Here is a 20,836-nt window from a genome sequence, read left to right as displayed (position 1 = left end):
GTTGCCTGATTGCGGCTTCTTCGTTATTTTTTGTTTCATTTTCATTTTTTCTTTTTTTTTCTTTTTTTTTTTTGACCTTTATCTTTTTCTTTCGTCGCTTGACATATTTTTTTTCTTTCTCATTCGAGCTTTCGTTTGTACATTATACACACTCCCAGTATTAGACGACACACAAACCATTATATACTTGCTAGTTTCTTTTTTGTCATTTTATTCGTTTTATATTTCGTTTCTACTTGAATAATCAATCACTCGCCTGTTTTTGCATAGATACGAGAACATATATATGTATAATGTAGATACATTTAACTGTTAAGACATACTTTTAATCGGACTAGTACAGTATACGATACTATACTCGTCCAAACATACGATTAACCATCCAGCTATAAAGCTGTACAAATGTCGACAACCTGCAGAGGTTTGTAATACAGATCTTCAACGTTTTCAGAAAGTTTGAGTTCTAATGACCTTTCTTTCTTTTTCTTTTTTTTTCTTTTTTTTTCTCATCATTGAACTTCCGATGAACGTGCACAATTCACTTACCGCTTAAATGTTATGTGTTTATCCGTCATTGTCTCGTTGGTAAAGAGACTTAATGATTTCTACCGAGCAGAATTCTATTAACTTTCGACCTTTGTGTGTACGTCATGAAATAACTAAACGATCTTAGAATGAAAGGGATATGCAAGAAAAAACCAATCACTCGTACTCTTTTAATATAAAATAAACGTCGTTGTGTAAATAGATATTACATGCATCGTCCAAGTAATATTTTAATCGAGAAAAGAAACTCGAAAAGATATTGTTCGAATACATTCGTTCCTATTCACACGATCACTCGACACCATTGTCTCGAATCACATGTCACAAAATACACTTGCGATATTCTCATAAAATTTCCAATGCCGAATCGTTAATACACACACGGTAGTCGACGTTCAGGTATATTCTCAAGTGGAATCGAAGTTTCAATTAATCATGGATAGAAATTAGACATCTTTTCATGCTCTGGCGAGTTTCCTCTTGAGAGAAAGATAGACGACGATTCTGCAGAGGAAGCAGCCGCAGAACAACAGGAAGATATCGAGCCAATACTTGCCGTCCGTCATTGACAGGTCTGTCATCAACGTGCTAGGCATGCTATAGTGGCAGTAGATTTTCGGACAGGATAGCTTCTCACGATTGAAACCGTAGATCGCGTGAACGAACGCGTGCACCCCATATTTGACGTAGCTTAGGTAGCTACTATAGAACAAAATACGTGGCATATGGCTGAAATGAACCAGGAAGCCCGACAGGCTTAACATAGCACAAAGTGTAATGGCACCTACGAACGTTCCATTTATAGGATTCGTTAGAATGCCTATCAAAACACCAACGCTATCCGACACTAGCGTAATCATAATGGTCACCATTAAATACATAAGAAACCTGTTGACGTCCGAAGGTTGTCCACTCAGGAAATAAGAAGTACCACTGTAGACGAAGGCGTACAATATCTGTACAGGCAAGTTGCATATAAACGAGGCCACGAAATACGTTCTTAGCTGGTACCAGTTATTGAATCTTTCCTTTTTCAACGTCATCATCTCCGAGGGAAACTTGAACACCGCTGGCATCATGCTCGTGTAGCTCAGATATATACAACTGACCATGAAAAATCCAACGTTGCTAAGAGTCTTGCTTCCGTCATGGCCAGCATCCATGTACAAGAGACCTAGCAACACGCCTACTGCGAAATGAGCGAATATCTTTAGGTAGGTGACCGTCCAGTCTCTGAACAATTGGATCATAAACCGTCGTATCAACACGAAGAACTTGTCGAATTCCGACGGTGGTTGGATCAGTACGCTGGTTTTTGTTACGCTCGTACTATCGTTAACTTCTGTACTTTGGATCTGCGAGGTGTTCGATCGCCACGACTTCTCTCTATTGCTGGCTAGATGTGCCAACTGATCGTTGAAATCTCCGTATTCCTTGCTTATTATTTCGATCATATAGTCAGCTGGGTTGTGATACACGGGACAGTGAAGTCCAATACTGGAAAAATACGCGACCGTGTTCTTCGTAGCTCCTTCGTACATACATTTACCATCGGCTAGAAGATAGACGGTGTCGAACATCTCGTAGGTGGCCGCGCTAGGTTGATGAATCGTGCAGATGATAGTTCTACCGGCCTTGGCCAGGTTATGCAGCAATCTGATGCACTGGTGAGAAGACAAAGAGTCAAGGCCGGTTGTCGGTTCGTCGAGGAACATCACTGGTGGATTGTCCAGCAACTCTAACGCGATGCTGAGCCTCTTCTTTTGTCCGCCGCTCAATCGATTGCATCTAGTTTCCTTCGTTCTGCTCAGATCCAAATTATCCAACATCTCGTCGATCAGCATTTCCTTAGCCTTTAGGCTCAGACTGTTACCGATTTTTAAATTACTTGCCATCCACATGGTCTCCCACACGGTGAACAATGGCTGCAAATGATCGTCCTGTTGAATGTAACACGACTGCTTCTTGTATTCTTTCCAACTTTGTTTTCCCTGATTCCCGATGTAGTTGATCTCTCCTGTCCACTTGCCTCTCTGAAATCCCGTCAGGATGTTCAACAAAGTTGATTTTCCAGCACCAGACAGTCCCATTATGGCCGACAGTTCTCCGGACTTGAAGGTTCCACTAACCCCTTTCAGAATCTTCTTCAACGAACCGAAATAGCTATCCCTCACTTCGTAGGTGAGATTAGTAAACTGGATATCGATCGAGTCAGCTTTTGGTAAACTTAACAATATCACTCGCTGACACATGTTGACCTAATGATTTGTCGTATCGACTGAGAAACGATCGTGTTTTGCCGCGGAACTTCTATGCCTCTTCTCTCCCGTTCTTCGGTCAAAGGAAGAGGTCACACATATCACGCGTTATCTACCCGCTTTTCGTCGGTCGATCTTCGAATAATTTTATAACGATCTTGTAAAACGAGGTTATCCGTTTGTTTCCAAGGAACGCATCGATTCTTGCCACTCTCAGCGGTGAATTTTCACAACTATACTTTCCAGTTTCTTCGATTCGTTCGTAGAAAAGAGATAATTTTAACGAAAGTGTAATTCAGTTCAACCAGCTGTTCGACCTCAACGGTATTTCGTATTTCATATGTCACGCTTCTCGAAAATATTCGTCGATCTTCGCAAACTTTTAGGTGCGAGCGTCAAATATTTGTACTCTTCAGTTTTTTCAAATACAAACAAACTTCAGAAATGAAAATTTCGATGAGATCATGGACTTTAATTCACTATAAAGTAATATTTTATAATCTTGGATAATTGTGAGATTACAATTTTAAATCTCCCTAAGTTCATTGACTCCGCCAGTAATAATGGAAGAACGAAGTGGATTCTGTGGTAATATATTATAACACACGACAAGAGTACAATTATCAGCGGAAGTTTCGTAGAGTTTAGCTTATCATTCAACTGCTATCTGGTGGATAATTCGCTTCGTTATCTCGCAATCCCTTTTTGTTGATCTTCTGTTCGTTTCACGTCGATATATTTTGCATATTTTTTCTTGTATCTGTAACGAACATTAAGTCTATTAGAATTATAATTACCAGGTTCACGCAAGTCACTGCAATAAACGCATAAAGAATTTTTTCACGTTAGATTTTCTGTTCGCTCAAATGATCATTAATATATGCATTAGAAAAAGTCTACAACTAAAAGACTATTATACGGTATAATATGTTGTGCAATTTATCGTGTATTATGTATTTATGTAATTTTATATCACCCTATCTTACGAATTAAGTAGTTAATATTGAAGTATCGCCATGCTGATAGATCCAGTTATTCTTTTGCCATTTGCTTTCCTCTTCTGCTCTATATTTGCATACTGTTATGTTGATACATCTATCAGTTCTTTTGTCGTTTTTCTCTCGTTCGTGGGATACCATCGACGCGTTTCTTGTTTCTCGTCATTCTTGTTTCCCCTGAATAATCATTTATAATGTACGGATGATAATGTTTTCGAGTTTAACAAACCATCGGTTCGAAAGTTGCGCGTTTTTAAAATTTGGTACTCTCGACGTACTGTATGTTTCACTCGAACGCGATAACCATTTAGACGGTAAATTTTATTATTCGTTTAAGCAGATATCGTACTCAAAGCGAAATATCCGTTTTATTATAAATCGATTTGATATAAATCGAATTGTCTAATAATTTTTTTCATAAAGGTTACCTATCGGTTATAATAGTCCAATCGTACGTGTACTTTACTATCTCTTAGACTATTCACGCTTAAACAGCGTCTAGCTACGCTCAGGGTAGAGTGGAGACGTTGGTCGGGTCGAGTATCCGAAATTTTCAAATTCTCGCACACCTTTAGCTCGCAGCATCGACGCGACAAAGACGAACGATCTATCTAGCACGCGTAAGACAAATTTGTCATTTTTGTCGCGTAATAACTTTCGAATACTTACTTATAAAGTAAGTACTTTCGGTAAGTATAAGCGCAAATATTTGGTAAAAAGTGAACCCATCTTCAACGACCTAGATGTTGACACACGTTGCAAAGAACACTCACCCGAGTAACCTTCCGTAGTAGGTTTTAACCGCTGCTCGTTATTTCGTAAAAAATAAGTCGAAAAATGATGATTCTATATATGTGAATCGGCGGAGATTCGTAAAGAAAAGTTCTTTTTATTGCAACGTATTTTGCTCGTCACGAGGAACAAGAATCTCAAAGGAACCACGGATCGCTGATTGCCTCTTCGTCTGAGAAACAACGTTAGAATTTGAATAATTCCTAGCAAGGAGACCGATATAAGGAACAGGTCTACGTCCTTGGTTGAATCTCTCAACCATCGCGCGTGGATTTTTGCAAGTCCGAATCCTGGCATTTTGTCAATCGAGAATGCTACGACTCGAGAAACTGCTTTCATCCAGAAATAATACAAGCTCCGAAATGCGTGGGACATGTTGCAACTTACGTAAACATCCAACGGTAAAAATTTCGTCGAGTAGCATAATTATTTTGTAAGGCTGTAAGCCTTCTTCTCGAATTAATCTATTCTCACTCGACGACCTCTTTTACAACGTAAGCACAGCGATAAACACGAGCAAAAGCGATAATTAAAACTGTTCTTCTTTACTTCAATCGATGATCGACTCGTATTCAGACGTCGCAATTCTCCGTTTGTTAATAATTGTTAACATAACCGTTGCAAATCGCGTTGTCACGGAATGATCTTTCGTTATTGCTATATTCTGATATATTTTACAAGCTAATCTGCAATTTCCTGTTGCTATGTAAATAATATGCTCATTAAAATAGCTTCCTCGATCAATGCGAATATAAGTCTCTTTATGCATTCCGTGCGTAATTCTGCCTATACGTAAATACATAGACATACGTGTGACTATGGACACGGACGCAACCGACTTAATAGCCATGTCCGCCTCTCAGTTTTTATTTCGAAGAAATACCACACGTGTTGCTCGCTCGTTCCACTTGCCCGTAAAAATCTAGTCCCACTAAACGCGTACCAATGCCACACGAAGGCGAAGGAAGGCCGATTTTCGGTCAAATACATTGTCTTAAAAATTGCTCGCTCGTTCGCTCGCTCCCTTTCTCGCTCACGCGTGTGTCCTTGATAACATAGGTCAAAGTCTATGTCAAGGTCATTGGGACCGGATTCCCCTTTTCTCAATATTTACCGATATTTGTTTCGTAAACGGATGCCAATTGTCTCCAGAGAATCGTAAGAACATAGTGTCAACACTTGTGAAATGCAATTTCCTCCTTTACTACTACTTGTTATTACTACTACTAGGTATCGTTTCTATTCTAATGTTGACAATTTGGTCTATCTTTATACGAAGGCGCGAAACATCGCATCATTTATCGTTTCCAGATATTAACCGTCAACGTCTTAAAACAAATCATAGATATACAATACAACGTCATTTAGTTCAATCTGCGAGTTCATATAACACGAATTCGTTGATTTTTCCACTTTCTGTATTCTGTATATTTCTGTATATTCTGTTATACAGTCATATTCAGATAAATGCAGCAGTGATCAGGAGTTTATTCGATTGGACGGTAATTAGAATTTTCTGGAATAAATGGATTTTCTACTATACACGACTTTGTATAAGCCAAACAATGTTCGATAAAAATCAACCACAATTTCATCTTACATCTACAATTACATCTAAATCTTAACATCGCTAGATCCATAAAATATAAATCGTGTGCGATTGAATTAATATCATTGGTGAAATTTCATAAGTTACAAGCTACATACCATTAGTATTAGTAAATTCTCTTGCATAATACTAATAAACACAGGATATGTAAAATATGGCTATTTGAATATTTCAGTCAAACTAAATAATTCGCCTCGTAATTAGTCAAATTTAATTATCAACCGTTTTTAAGCTATCTATGTTTGGAAACAGACTACATTTGACTTGTTATTAGTGTAATAAACGGTGTAATTATATAATGTAATATCGTGAACTAGTATTGGCAATTCGTTAGTCATTATTTTCTATCAGAATATAATTTTCAACGATTAACAGGTAAGAGGTTCGTTCGATGTTAATATCTTTAATAGTAATTATTATAATTCAATAACATTCTTATATTACTTTATTTCCGGAAGTTGTTTCATTGTGCACTTCACTAGTTCCTGTATAATTCCATCTCGCTGCTTCAAATGAACTTACCATGGCATTATTAGAATCATTTTCTCGTCCTTGATGTCTTTTCTTCTTGGACATAAAAATCACGATAATTTCCCACCTTTTCATTAACTAATATTCAAGTTTAATGGTGTTACATGACGTGGAACAAGTTCGATTATTCCGTGCAAAGTTTAAGATCGAATTCTAAAATGTCGAAACTTAGGTGATTCGCAACAAGCCTACTTTATTGTAATGAAATTTTACAGATTACATTTTACATTTTACGTCTGATTATCCTGTTTGGCGTAGAATGATAGAATAAAAAGGAAGACTATAATTTTTAACTCGTGAATTCGCTAATATTATTAGCATTAGCATTAGTAACTAATGTATCGTGCAGACGTGTCCAGAACTCGCAATTGGAGATGTGACGCATGCTACTCGTGTACAGTGGGTCTTTAAAATAGATCATTTGTGGCGTTCACGTACTACATTCATGCATGAAAGATTTGTTGGATTTTACGTAATATCATTCAACCTCTCAGTTGCATAAACGTTCGATGATAATAAAGACCTTGTTACCTTACAGAGAAGGTGTCCCATTAAGATTTCGCAAGACCGTATAATGCATAAAATCAGTCATTAGAAGCACCACGGAATTTATTAAATTACACGATCCGATATTCATCAAATGAATGTAGAACAACGCTATTATCTAATACTAATAGGGAAAAAGAATACGAGGAAAATCAATGAGAATAAACATTATCGTAACTAAACATGACACAATTGTGACGAGCGTAAAATTAGTATTGACGTATCTTTAGCTTTCGCATAAATTCGATTGATCTGACAATGTAACTTATCAGTTACATAACACTTTAATGACAAATAATTTTGTTTGGACGAGTTTTCATTTCGAAAAATTACATTCATTATTCGTTATGCGTGTTAATCAATAATCAATCATCGTTAAAAAATAAAAAAAAAAATGCAAATCTCACGATGGCAGTTAATTAAACAACGTTCCATTTGATTTGCCTGTGAAATCGGATAAATCGAGGTAAGATGGACTTTACGACTGTGATAATTCGGTACAAGGAGTAAAAGAAAAAAGTTAATGAACTTAGGAAAAAAATTGATTAAACACGATGGACAAAGGATAGGAAGAAATCATCTAATATAGCTTATCTTGAAACGCACCGAATTTGTAGATTTTTTCAGACTTTAGATTTAGTTTCTCGTTGAGACATCGCCGGTTTGTTCGTGTCTTTTTCATTTTGCAAAGAAGTATCATAAAATATCGTTACGCTGTGATAATCCCGAGGCAAGTAAAATGACAGTTTGCCTTGAATTAAATAAATTCAGTTGAAATCGGAAATCTTAGTTTTTTTTTTATTTAAATGACTTTTATCGAACTGGCTAACCATGATCGAAGGCAGTATCTGAGCGGTTAAAAGATCAATTCATCGCAAATCAACATGAACTGTTATGGCTTCGGTCAGCAACATTTTAAACGCGATAGTTCATGTTTATTAATTGTTGTCTAAACGCAGTAAACATACTACTGACTCTTTAATAGAATATTAATAGAAAAGAATATTTGAATATAATATAATAGAACATTATACTTTCTCGCAACTTTGTTGTAAGTCAAAATGTAAAATGTCTGCATATGTATATTTGTTTGAAAGTAACAAGAAACTCGTTTTACGTTTTTTTACAATTACCGTCTTCTACATAGATGGGTAGAGTTGTCTATCCTAAGTCTCGTTTTACTTCGATGTATCAGCATTCTTTGTACAAACATACGCAAGTCTGACAAGTCTGTTGTTCGTTATACGTAACGACAATTGAATTTAGTATCATTCTATTACATAAAGCTTTGTTCGCTTTTATTCTATCTTCAAGGCAATGTGACCAGAAGCTACTATATCGCATAAAACAGATTCTAAATGCAGACGAACCTTTCAGTGATTAAGATAGAAGTAAAATAATAAAATTTTAGCTCTTCCTGTTTCTTTGTAACAGTTAACGCTAATTGTAACTCAATTGTAAATATTGCAACAATTCGGTTGTGCAACTTTTATGGAAGCTGGCGTTTCTAAAATAGATTTCACGATTTGTGGTTACAGCTAGCGACCACAATCCCTCACCAAACTATTTTCATTAGCTGTTCGTTATATCTTTCGCGAATAAATTAAAATACACGCGATCTTTTTCCAAATTAAATTTGGACACAAGAAGAAGAACTTTGAACTTGAAAAATATTAAACATTGAATCTTTATTTTGATTAAAGAAGTATATATATATATATATATATATATATATATATATATATATATATATAGGATTGATAATTCTTATACATCTGTATGACGAATTCTTTTTAATTTTTGACTGTGATCGTGACTTCTGATGACGTATTATATCATGAGTCATCTATTGCTCGTGTGGAATACACGGGCAAATTCTGCACGAGTTTCCTTTATCTTTGTCATTAGTGATGATCTATCGCTTCGTTGCGTTGTGAAACAACCATATCGCTATTTCAAATATCGACTTTAGCACATTCGACATCACAGTAAATTGAATTAGGATAGTTTCGACTGCACTTAAGACTGCAAGAACTACTTCGAGGAATTCATCGCTAAGGAAAATGAAGAAACTAGAACTTTTGACAAAAATGATCGTACAATTACTTAATAAACGAGAAATACAGCCTCGCCGACAAAGTGAAAGATCCAAGAACGAGCAAGAGGTCCGTAAAAGCGTTACCATAAATTTTTGTGGTCGAACGAATTATGACATCGTTTAGTAAAGGTCTAATAGAATATGCATCAATGATTTTGAGTTCTAGTATAAGCGATCCTAACGTGTTATACGATACTCGGCTGATCACTTTTTGATTCGCCGCTATCTCGAGCCTCTCGCTTGCCTATCCGTGTTTCTTCTTGTTCCGTTTGAGAACATTGTCGAAATTGTAATCACCGAAGGAAACAACGTGTAAATATTGACGTTATTTAACGATATACTATTTTCATCTTTCTTAAATTTCAGTACACTTTTATTTTAAACAAGAACTGTCTCGAAAAAATAACTTCTTTACTCAAGCACGACAGATACATACGTACATATCAGGCCTGTAAGTATGAAACCGGAATTTGCCTATAGATGGCCCTAGCTGATAATGTAGTTATCACTAAAATGCGTCATTGATGCCAAAAGTCTTTGTTGATATCTCGCAAACATTTTAGTTATTACAAACAGCACAGTTTGTAATAGCGTTGAACATGTCAAATTTTGTGCCTGGAAACTACGATTTGCGGACAGCATTGATTTTCTGTTACCATTTGAAGAAAACTGCTGCAGAATCGCATCGAATGCTTGTCGAAGCTTACGGTGAGCATGCTCTTGGTAAATCACAGTGCTTTGAGTGGTTTAAAAAATTCAGAAGTGGCAATTTTGACTTATGTTCATATGTAGAGTCACTTACTTCGCAGATTAGAATTAAATCTCAATCAATAATTCAACATCCTGCTTTTCTACGTCGTCGTTAATATTTTCTGATACCTGTGCATAAATTATTATCGTAATCGCTATGCAAATCGGCCACAAATCCTACAGTTATTAAAGCGTAATTTTTTTAATATCGATTATGACTTGCATTTGTATTATAGACTATAGGAGGTCAACTAACAAGTAACTATAGAAATTATCTTATTATTTGCCTATTGCTAATGAAATATAAATTTTATACCGAAGATAAATTACCGATCAATCTTTGTTACAAATAAGCTGTATCTACTTCACGCGTTTTAATATCAATTTCCTTTAATAATAATAAATTAATATACTTTTTGCGCCGTTTTTATGTTCCTCGCTTTCGTTTCCCTTTATCTTAGGATTTAACGACGTGGACAGGAGTATTTTTTAATTAAGTTCTCTGTATAAAAAGAATTATTTCACGTGGGAAGATGTGTAAATTAAATTACAGCCTTTACAGGTTTATCACTTGCAAAGTATGCGGACATTTTCTGCTACATTGTAATTTCTACAAATTGTTTACAATTTGTAAACCTGTAAATTACAATCAGTAGACTAGGTATGTCGTGTAAATAGGTAGTTTAAGAAAACATGAATAATGCATTGAAACTTGAACGGAAGAACGTTCCGTTTTGTAAATATAGAAATACATATTTTACTTCCGATATACTACCGTGTATATTTTTAGAGCATCTTTACTTCTCTACTTTTTGCATATCTATAAATACTTGTTAAAAATGCAAAAATATTTCTAATTTACTTATGATACTCTTTAGATATAAATTATTGTATCCAGATTTCTTTGTTGTATCAAAACTAAGTTTTTAGTATAATATTTAAAAAAAAAAAAAAAAAGGAGAAGAGATATGCGTATCAGGTTTTAAAAGTTAATTTAATCGGGTTAAGATAGACGCGTATTATTAAATTTGGCTATGGCGATGATAAAGAGCATCACGTGTATTTTGTACAGAAACGTGTATCTATTTGGATCTGAATATCGAATATTTGATGTAGTGATGTCATAAGAAGTATGCATACCTCTAGTTTTGTGCCGATATACATTCCTTCAATAGATACACATACATACGTGGGATATCGACTTTGTTGAAAATCACGAAACTTTTCAAGATTAATTCTTTTATAACAGTTCGTGCGATAAACACGTAATTGATATATATTATATTATATTACCAGAGTGTATACAGTTAATGTAATAAATTAGCCTTTTTAACGCTATTATTCGCACTGAGCCCAGGATCGATCCTATTAATTCCAATTGACCTCTATTCGACGCTATTCTTTACATACTCGTACAGTACCAGTACTATAAAATATTTTATCGCGTAGAATTACCGAATTGTACGACAGAAGCGAAATCTATTTCACGCAACTGATCCTAGACTTTGGTTTTAACACAAACATTTCAAATTTAACCACTAAATCAATGGACATTTGTTGTTTCGCGTAACTAGCTGCGAATTTTCGTACCATCGCAAACTCTTGAGTCTTCGTCAAATATGAATAAGCTTTATCTGACATCCTGTTTGACATCTCTTTCGTATCTACTTTCGTATCTACATATGATACATATACTACGGTGCATTGTTTTACAACTATGATCAGAAAACCGGTTAGTTCGATTGATACAGATCTGGGTGAAGGTATTGATCATTTTTTCCGATTAATACCATTCAGATATGTTTAACAGCTTCCAGTCGATAATCACTTCTAATTACTTCTAATTACACTCATTGATCTTTCTACCTTAGCCACTCTTACGAATCTTAACTTCTGTGCCTAACAAAATCAACTCTTTCACATCGAGTCACTGGCTCGAGTTGCAGGAAACTTTACCAAACTTTTTCAAACATAGTCGAACATCATGATCGATCGATCACTCACCGAAAGCAAACTCGAATATTATCGTCGTCGGATATCTGCCAGATATCGCGAGCTCGCCGCAGGAATTTCACTCAAACGTCTCTGAAACGATCTTCGAGAGTAAATTCTTCTTGAAACGATTTTCGATCCGGATAATCGCGTGTCGATCGAATGGTCGAGTCGGAAAACTTATTCGTGCACCAGCTCGATGAGTTCACTCGCGGCACCAGCTCGAGGACATCGCGCGAGCGAGAATGCGAATCGCCGGCGTACGCTCGCAGGAATCGCGTTAATACGCCCCGCTCGCTATTCGCCCTTCTAACATGTTTCTCTGGTTGCTTCCACGATCCATCGGTCCGCGGAACCAGTTCCGACGTGCATACAGTTTCTCCGGTTTGTCGCCACTCTTCTTCCTTCCGTTTCTCTATTTTCTTCGGTACTCTCCAGTGGTATACATAGCAATGTATTTGTTTCCCATTGAAAACTCATTCTCTGGCATTCTCTGTGTCTCTTGGCAATTTTGATAGGGTTAAGATATTCAAACACTTATAGATATGTGTATTTGATGAACGTATTACATGCAATTATCGCCAAATATTGTGAATTTTGAAATTTCATTAGCACCGTTGCGAAGACTCGATTATCGCGGTCATATTAAATCCTATTAAATGCATATCTTGCAGAGATCACAAAAACGTTTAAACAGCCAGAAGATAACGAATAAACGCGGAGAAGCTTTCTGGCAAAAGGAAGGCGAAATTGTAAATTGATTAAATTTCGAAGTATTTCGGCTATTTTCTGGCTATTTAAAGTTATCTCTGTCTATGTCTGTTCTTTCCTTCAGAAATTCCTTAAATCGAAGAAGCAGATATATCGTAATTGTTATTGATGGACATAACTTGTCGTTCTATCTTCATTTCGGGAGTTTCCTTAACTCTTTCCCTTGCGATATCCTTTCAAATACAGGTTTTGCAAAGCTTTTACGGGCCAAACATGTAAACACGAGTCAAGGTCGTGATATATTTTGCGAGCCAAAAATAAGGAATTCCAACGAGGCTCGCGATATATTTTACGAGCCAGACTGTTGTAAATGTAAAATGAGCGACGTTGGAACCGATTGCGCCATTTCGCGAATTGAACCATAAGATTAATGATTAATACATTAAAAGTCTTCTTTTCTTTCGAACAAGAGTGAAATTGAGTGGAAAGATCAAGAGCCAGATCGGGGCAAAGAATTTTGATTTTTCTACATTTACAAGATAAGTAAAACGTCCATAATAATTTGATTGTTTGAGTTGAGAAAGTTGTGCAATTGACGATCGAAACGTACGTCCGTTCTGAAAGAAGCGATTTTCGAAATTACGTGTATATTTTTTAACACTTACGAGATGATTCTTAACACTGGTAAATCATGGAAAAAACCGATTCCATAATTTTCATAGAAATCTTATATATATTTGTTATTCCGAAATTTATCGAGACCATTTCGTATTTCGTGGTATTCGTTATACATACGTTTAAGGCCAGCGCAATATCTTAGAAGAGTTTCGTATAACACGGACAATATATTTATAAAAGGTTTCCATAGTAAACATGGAAATATATTTACGAGTAGCTGTAGGAAGTGAACGAATAGATGTATTCAACGACGAGATGCGTGTACCTTGAAAATGCTTGATCTCCGGTGGTTATACAAAGTAGGAAACATCTCACCGATTTCGATGCCATAATCATATGTACGCCGTATGTATTCCATAACCATTCGTTTAAAGATCTCTTCCTCTAGAAACATTTTTGCGCTGTGTTCTTTTTTTGTTACGTTTCTTATCAATCGAGGATCAGAATAAAACGCAACGCGGCGGTGGACGGTGAGACGCGTTGGTCGATCAAAGGAACGACGAGGCAAATTGATTTCGTCGAATGTATTTACAAGTAGTTTTAAATGTAGAATACAGAGTTAATCGTAAGCGTTGCCCGCTCGATGCTATTCGTTACAAGGATTCTCGATACTGATACTAATTGTTACGCTGATTCGCTAGACTGATTCGCTATACTTATTTCTTCGACTGATAATCTCGACGACTGTCTCGAGACCATGGTCGTCTATTTATACTGGTCGGGGGAGGGAGGAGGGGGGTACCGGAAGGTTTGAACTTCACTCCGATTGACGATTGTAGCGATATTGCTTTTGTCCAGAGTTTGTTTATTACGTTTCGTGCGTCGTAACTGCGTTAATCCTCTATGGCAAAACAGCAATATTCGATAGATCGATCGATTCGTGGAAAATTATTTCATATCTAATGGCAGTCAAATACGAATCTAATCCAACCTATAAGTCGTTCCTTTCTTCTTTGTTATTTGTACAATAAAAAAAATTCGTTGTCTGATCCGGATCGAGAGTTAGATGCGTATAGAAAAAGCTTACTGAGATTTTGTTATGACGTTCTTGACATTAATACGAGCCATATTTAGAGCCAAGTAATTTACTAAACTCGTAGATGCTGTTGCAGTGAGAAATCAATCGTTTACTTATCTTTTCCGTCAGGCAGGAAATCTATCATTAAGTTTACCAGTTTGTACGAATGCCATTATATCAGCTATAATACTAATAGATTTCGAAAGATGGAGGAAAACGTAACGCATGTACAAATTACAACTTCGTGTGAAAGCTGATCGGATGGATCAACACTTTATCCTTAATTGCTATAATGTTCGCTGTAACACGAACTTTGTTATAGCATCGTTACAACTATATAACTTTACGATACATAAATCTAATATACACGTGACAGTATCGATACATAATTTCAGAATACGAGACGCGTTCAAGTGCATTTTTATTACAATTTCGACGCTTCTGTGCATCCACACTCCTAAGATAACCGTTGACTCATTGTGCTTGCAAAATCAACATATTACTCTATTTCGATTAAGTTAGTGAATAGACATTGACCAAACTTTACGTACTACTGGTATCATCCACTTTCCTATGAAAAATTAATTTTATGAAAAGAATGTAAAACCTGATAAAAAGATATTTTTTGTAGATAGGAAGTGAACAAGGATTTATTCGTCGCATGAAAATTATTTCTCCTGCACGATGCATATATCACGAATAATTTATTGTCGTAAAGATACAGTAATCTTTTAGAACCGGTTCTATGTTTTAATTTATCCAAGGTCTCTGGATTCGAAAACAAATTAAATTCCACAATTTTCATTTTATCGAGCAAGATCTTTCCTAAGATTAAAACGTAATATTAGCAAACAAATGTGCATTTTATTTAAGTTTGATCTTTTTCCATCATGGTCATAGATGTTCAAAAATTATGCGTACCGTATAGTGACGATCATGTATATAAATATTCACAAATGTCAATGGATATTCTTTTTTTAAAATAAAATGCTGCGAAATTTAAGAATTGTATATATTAAGAAATAAATATTTTACTTAAATGAAAGTAAATGTTATAGGTGATATCCGCATCGTAAGTAGAAACGTTTGTTTCCATATTAATACCGCATTAATATGAAATGTATATTCCTTTAACGAATTATTTACGATAACGTGCAATACAAAAATTACCGTGACCGATTTCATTTGGACATTGCGTGAAATTTTCTGCTGCTAGATCGCGTTCTAATATCGTTAATTCTTCTTGTATAAATCTTAAATTCAGAATTAACAAAATCTTTGATGCTATTATACCGCTGTGGAACGAAGTATTTATAAATCTCTGTAATAAGCATTCAAGGAATACATAGCGTTTTAATTCAATATATATCTGAAAACTCGTATTTGTTCGTGTGCTCGCCAACGGTTGAAATTAATTAAAGATCTCTCCAACAACTTATTACGAGAGATAATATTTTTCCTTTGCGAAATAGCCATAACTTAGAATCGATCGCGTTTATCTTCATTAAGTAAAAGGATAATCAACAAATCAAGTTACGTAGAGACCCTAAATATACAAGATATTCCAATCGACATATGACAAGGACAATTAAATAAATTATCAACTCATCTTTGCGTCATTCAGGATCAATACTTCAGTCACTTTCACGATAATGTTGAAATGTACTTCTATAATCTTTTTTGTTAGTAAAACCAGTTCCGTGAATGTTTCTTTCTTCACTTCACGACCCTGAACTCGACCAGGACTGGAACGAACTTGCCCAGAGCTAACGTTAAGGATCGCATAAGTATAAATACTTCAAATATGTATGAGGTCATGGGTGAATACATCGGGTGAATACATAATTTTTTATCTTCTGCCGTATTTTTCCTCGTGTGTGCACATCTGTTCATAAGTATCGCATTACCATATATCCTGTTATCATATAATATCGTGTAAAATGTGATAATTGCATCAACATAACTATGAATCAACTAATAAAATATCGTATTCATGCGAGATATAATTACTAGATTATCTCGTATTTTCATCGAAGATGAAAATGGAAGAAAAACTCTCGAATAAAAATATAACTAATTTCTTTCAATTTCTATTCTTATTTTTTCATTTTTCTCAGCAGGGACCACCTTCAAAATGTTTAATTAATCGATATTTTCATAATCTACGAGTTCTTAAGTTTTGCATTTTATCGTAACGTTGGAACGTCTACATATTCCCGTGACTTGCTACAGATAGATGTACATATTACGTAATACTATGTCACTCGCCTTATAGGCACATATCAAGATTACAATTAAGGCAATTATGTTTCACGTGTTACGTAACCTAACACAAACGATTCTTTTTATTACTTTAACTTTAAAAGTCTGCTACAATTAGTCGTTACTAGGCTTTCTAATATCAACTTTCTGCGATAAGTAAATAATTAAACGATGTTCGAATCTCAACAATTGGAAAACTTTTACAAGACTAGAATTTTGTTCGTTCTTTTTCGCTACGTTGTAAAAATCTCTTCAGATGGAAATATAATCTTCCTCTAGCTCGAATCAGTTTGCCCGCGTTTGGTCGCGTTATTTTACCTCTGTAACTCGAATTCAAAGAAACTGGGCCTCCACAGACCAAGTTTACCTATATGTCTATAAATCGTTGTGCACAATTTGTCGTGTTTTTTGTCGCGCCTTTGCTCTTCCGGTGTAAATCGATTGTTTTTCGTCGATCATGTCAAAAGCGTATATGCATAATTGCGAATATAAGACAAATACAAGTCAAATATAATTCGAATGTAAATCGAAAAACCTGACGCGTGTAAAAAGCACCTGTATGTCGAATGTTCGCTCGTTAAATCCATTTTACTCGAAAACCTTGACAAGTCGGCACTTTCGTAAGTCGAAGATTTATACTTTTTCTACGAGATTCGAGTCACCGAGGCTTCACCTTATTTTACATATTATTTTATTAAATGTGAAAGCATAAATGTCTAGATATATTTAACAACCGGTTTCACATAAATTTAATCTTCGATTAAATCGGTTATAAATAGTTTTTCATATGAATTTAAAGATCGTCGAACTTCTATATCTTAGTCTTGCTTCTATTTTCAAGGTGTTTTAATGCGTTCGAGACTTCTCATTCTTTCGTATTTCGCTCAAACTTGATATAGCTTTTAAGACGAAGGAATTACGATTAGATTTAAAATAGAGGAAAGATTGCAGTGGTTCTCAAATTATTTACGTGAAATTTGCGAAGCGTGGAATACCGTACAACGTTTGAACTGCAAAAAGATTAATTGGTAGATGCTATCCTCAATTGTTCGCAATATATGAATTTAAATTATCTAGCAGTTAAGTAATTCTGTTTACGTATAAATTGGTTACGTGATGGATACATGATAAGACCCATGTCTTAAATTGTAAGTTTCAGAAAAAGCAATTTCAGCGTATTTGTAATTATCATCGTTGATTATTCTAAAATGTGTATCTCGACATGTATAAAAGTGCATAAATTAGTTACACAATACATAATTAGAAATGTATCGAGGTTAACTGCGTCACATAGAACATTCGCTCGATCAACATCTTATTTCTAAATAAAATAAGAGCAAAAATTCCATGTGTGAGCAATTAAAGCATAAATTAATTCGTGCGCATGTAAATTAATCTCGTAAAATGGTAAATTTTAGAACAAATCGTAGATCTTGATTAAGTCGAAAAATCGAACCAATTTTTCACGATTTTGGCTGCCGGGAATTCCTGGAAATTTGCTCTGTGTTTGCGATTTTGTATCAGTAGGACATGACGGAACAGGAGGTGGTGCGATTCTAGCGATTATTGGAATTTTTCGGAGCCGAAATCGTGATAATTTGGTCGGATTTCGCGATTTTGTATCAGGAGGACACGTCGAGACAGGAGGTGGCAATTTTTCTGAATTTTTCACCTTTTACTTATTCTAATTTACGATATGATAACGATAAGGATGGGGTATTGATGGGGTATAGAATTAATGAGAAACGATAATTCATTCGAATTCCTTTTAAATAACCTATATACCGATCGAATTTGAGAAATTACGCGATAATCTTTACAATTAAAGTTAGTTTTACAGCTATACGCACACTCAATCTGCTGTATTACGCAGAGTAACATAAACGTATTAATAAATGTAATCCTGTTCCAACTTACATAATTCATACGTGTCAGTCATACTTATGTAGAATGTATTTGTCGCAGAAACATTTCCATAAAATGCAATGCTGTTAATAATAGTCGCGTTTCTTGCAATATTTATGGTAATCAGTATACCACTAGTTAAAATATAACACCCGGAATATGAACGATTAGAGATAGTCTTCTTCCAGATATCCTCCTTCTACAGCACTGCCGTCCGTTTGTGTCACACCGTATCGTCGTCAGTACAGACGGCATTAGACAGAGACATTGATGTTGCGCAAAGCGAACGTACGGCATTAGGAAGAGACAGCAATATTTTGGGAAAAGGACGGAATATGTAAATGGCGTTAGAAAGTGGTGGCGATTTTGCGCGAATGGGACGGACGTCCGACTATCGTAATTGCTTTTCTTTCCCTATGTCGGCGCGAATGTCAAGGATATGAAGGATCGTTGGAAGATGCTGCTAAGGATAAATGAGAAAGGTTCGGATTAGAAAACTGATGTATTCTACATTACGTTATCGAGCATAAATATTTCTTATTCTTGCTATTATAATCGATATACGTTTGCCGATTTATTATATTATATGTAAGGAGCTTCAGTCTGGTTCGCTACGCAAACTAATTTTAATATCGCACGATAATAAACACAGTAAACGAACTGCTGATAGCAAGATATTTTAATGTGAGTTATCTGTAGCTGACGATGGTTTTCCAGTCGGTTGTTCCATTTGTCATCGATTCTGTGCTTAGAGCCTATGGTCGGTACAGCGTTGGGAAGGCAGGTCTTTAAAAGGTTCAGAAATCAGGGATAGAGATGACAGGACTGTTCCCATATTCGGAACGTCGCGTAAAACACGACATGCATATGAGTACTCAACGCACACCGTGGTTAATGGATGGAATAATTAGATAGATTTAATTTGATTTGACTTTCAATATTTGTGTTTCTTGGTATTAATCGCCTGTATTACAAATATATATTATTATCTTGCGAAGATATGTCGAGAATCGCGACTTATCATTCGTAAGTAAGTATATTTTTGACTCAAGTCGTGTTGGAAACGAAGGTGCCTGTTGCGATCCTCTTTTCTGGCTTCTGGTAACTAACAATTTAAAGGGGTTGATGTATACAGAATATCGAATCGTGTCCTTGTCAAGCGACGATATATTCGATTTACGTTTCTTAATTTTTTGTTCGAAACCTCCCTTCGAGGGTGGATATTTTCTTCATTTTTGCTTATTTATTATAAGTCTAACTATATCATTATCATTCGTCGTTTATTACAAAGCTATGCGAACGCTGCTATGTATTACTTCAAACTATCAAGCTAAACTATCCGGATATAAATTTTAATTCAAACTAAAAAGTATTATTTTTTTACACGTTCCATTCAAATCACTATTTCCTTTCTTCTCATTTCTTAAATTCCAATTTGCCTAATTATTATTATTTGCGTATAATTATATGTCTTAAGAGCTATAGGCACGTGTTAAATGATTTGCTGCAATGCTAAATAAGGAATAGACCAACTATTTACTAAAAATAAAGCTAAAACTATTATGTATACGTTCTTTCTGCTTCTGGAATTCTGATTAATCGCGTGCTAATTTATTTAATTGTATATTCATTCGAAAAACTATGGATGCGTCCCAAAAAAGGATTACCGCGAAGCTAGGTAAGGAATACTCTTGCTGCAGTCGCGGAATTAGCTTTGAGATATAGCTTCGTCCCGCTGGACGTAAAAGACAGTCTTAAGAAGAAGAATTTATCGATCTTAGCATTTTCTTTCTTCACCTCGAAGACTGGGAGCGTAGACTGCCTACGAAGTGGAGGTGGCCGGAGACGGAATTAAAGATGGCGGTACTTTTTCCATTGTTTCTACCTCCGCTTTCTCTTACACACCCTTAGACCCGTTGGTGGGGCGAAAAATGGCTGGAAATATTTTCCAGGGTAATCGAAATGGGGGTGAGTATCCTTGTCCACTCCCCTAGGGCAGTTCGTGGGATCGAACGATGGCAATGGACGATAAAAATGTCTGCCATTGTTATGTCTGAAAAATGAAAAATAGGATTATTAAACGTTAATTTATTTTTTGAAATATTACCTTATCTGCTATTGGTATTTTTTGCATTTTTGTCC

General features: G+C 35.5%; 2 protein-coding genes across 5 annotated transcripts in view; one reads left to right on the top strand and one right to left on the bottom strand.

The window, feature by feature from the left end:
• The window catches only part of LOC126873503 (transcription factor 12-like), a 358,169-nt gene that overhangs the window by 110,781 nt on the left and 226,552 nt on the right, over positions 1-20,836 (top strand). The window lies entirely within an intron of this gene.
• On the bottom strand, positions 24-18,951 carry LOC126873507 (ATP-binding cassette sub-family G member 4-like). Of its 3 annotated transcripts, XM_050634447.1 has the most exons (3): positions 12,133-12,900; positions 3,791-3,979; positions 24-3,564 (listed from the first exon to the last, which is right to left on the bottom strand). In XM_050634447.1, exon 3 carries the CDS (start codon positions 2,796-2,798, stop codon positions 1,005-1,007), a length of 1,794 nt encoding a protein of 597 aa, XP_050490404.1. In that variant the 5' UTR covers positions 2,799-3,564; positions 3,791-3,979; positions 12,133-12,900; the 3' UTR covers positions 24-1,004. The 3 variants fall into 3 exon arrangements, with proteins under 3 accessions (XP_050490404.1, XP_050490405.1, XP_050490403.1); XM_050634448.1 differs by lacking the exons at positions 3,791-3,979; positions 12,133-12,900 and adding an exon at positions 18,707-18,951; XM_050634446.1 differs by lacking the exon at positions 3,791-3,979.

This window comes from Bombus huntii, chromosome 14 (assembly GCF_024542735.1).
Source record: "Bombus huntii isolate Logan2020A chromosome 14, iyBomHunt1.1, whole genome shotgun sequence".
Classification (NCBI taxonomy): domain Eukaryota; kingdom Metazoa; phylum Arthropoda; class Insecta; order Hymenoptera; family Apidae; genus Bombus; species Bombus huntii.
Note: the sequence above shows the minus strand (reverse complement) of the source record. Positions and strands in the feature narration are given on the sequence as shown.

Bases quoted from the DNA above. Each gene is read 5' to 3' on its own strand.
- LOC126873507 (XM_050634448.1), bottom strand. From the start codon at position 2,798: ATGTGTCAGCGAGTGATATTGTTAAGTTTACCAAAAGCTGACTCGATC.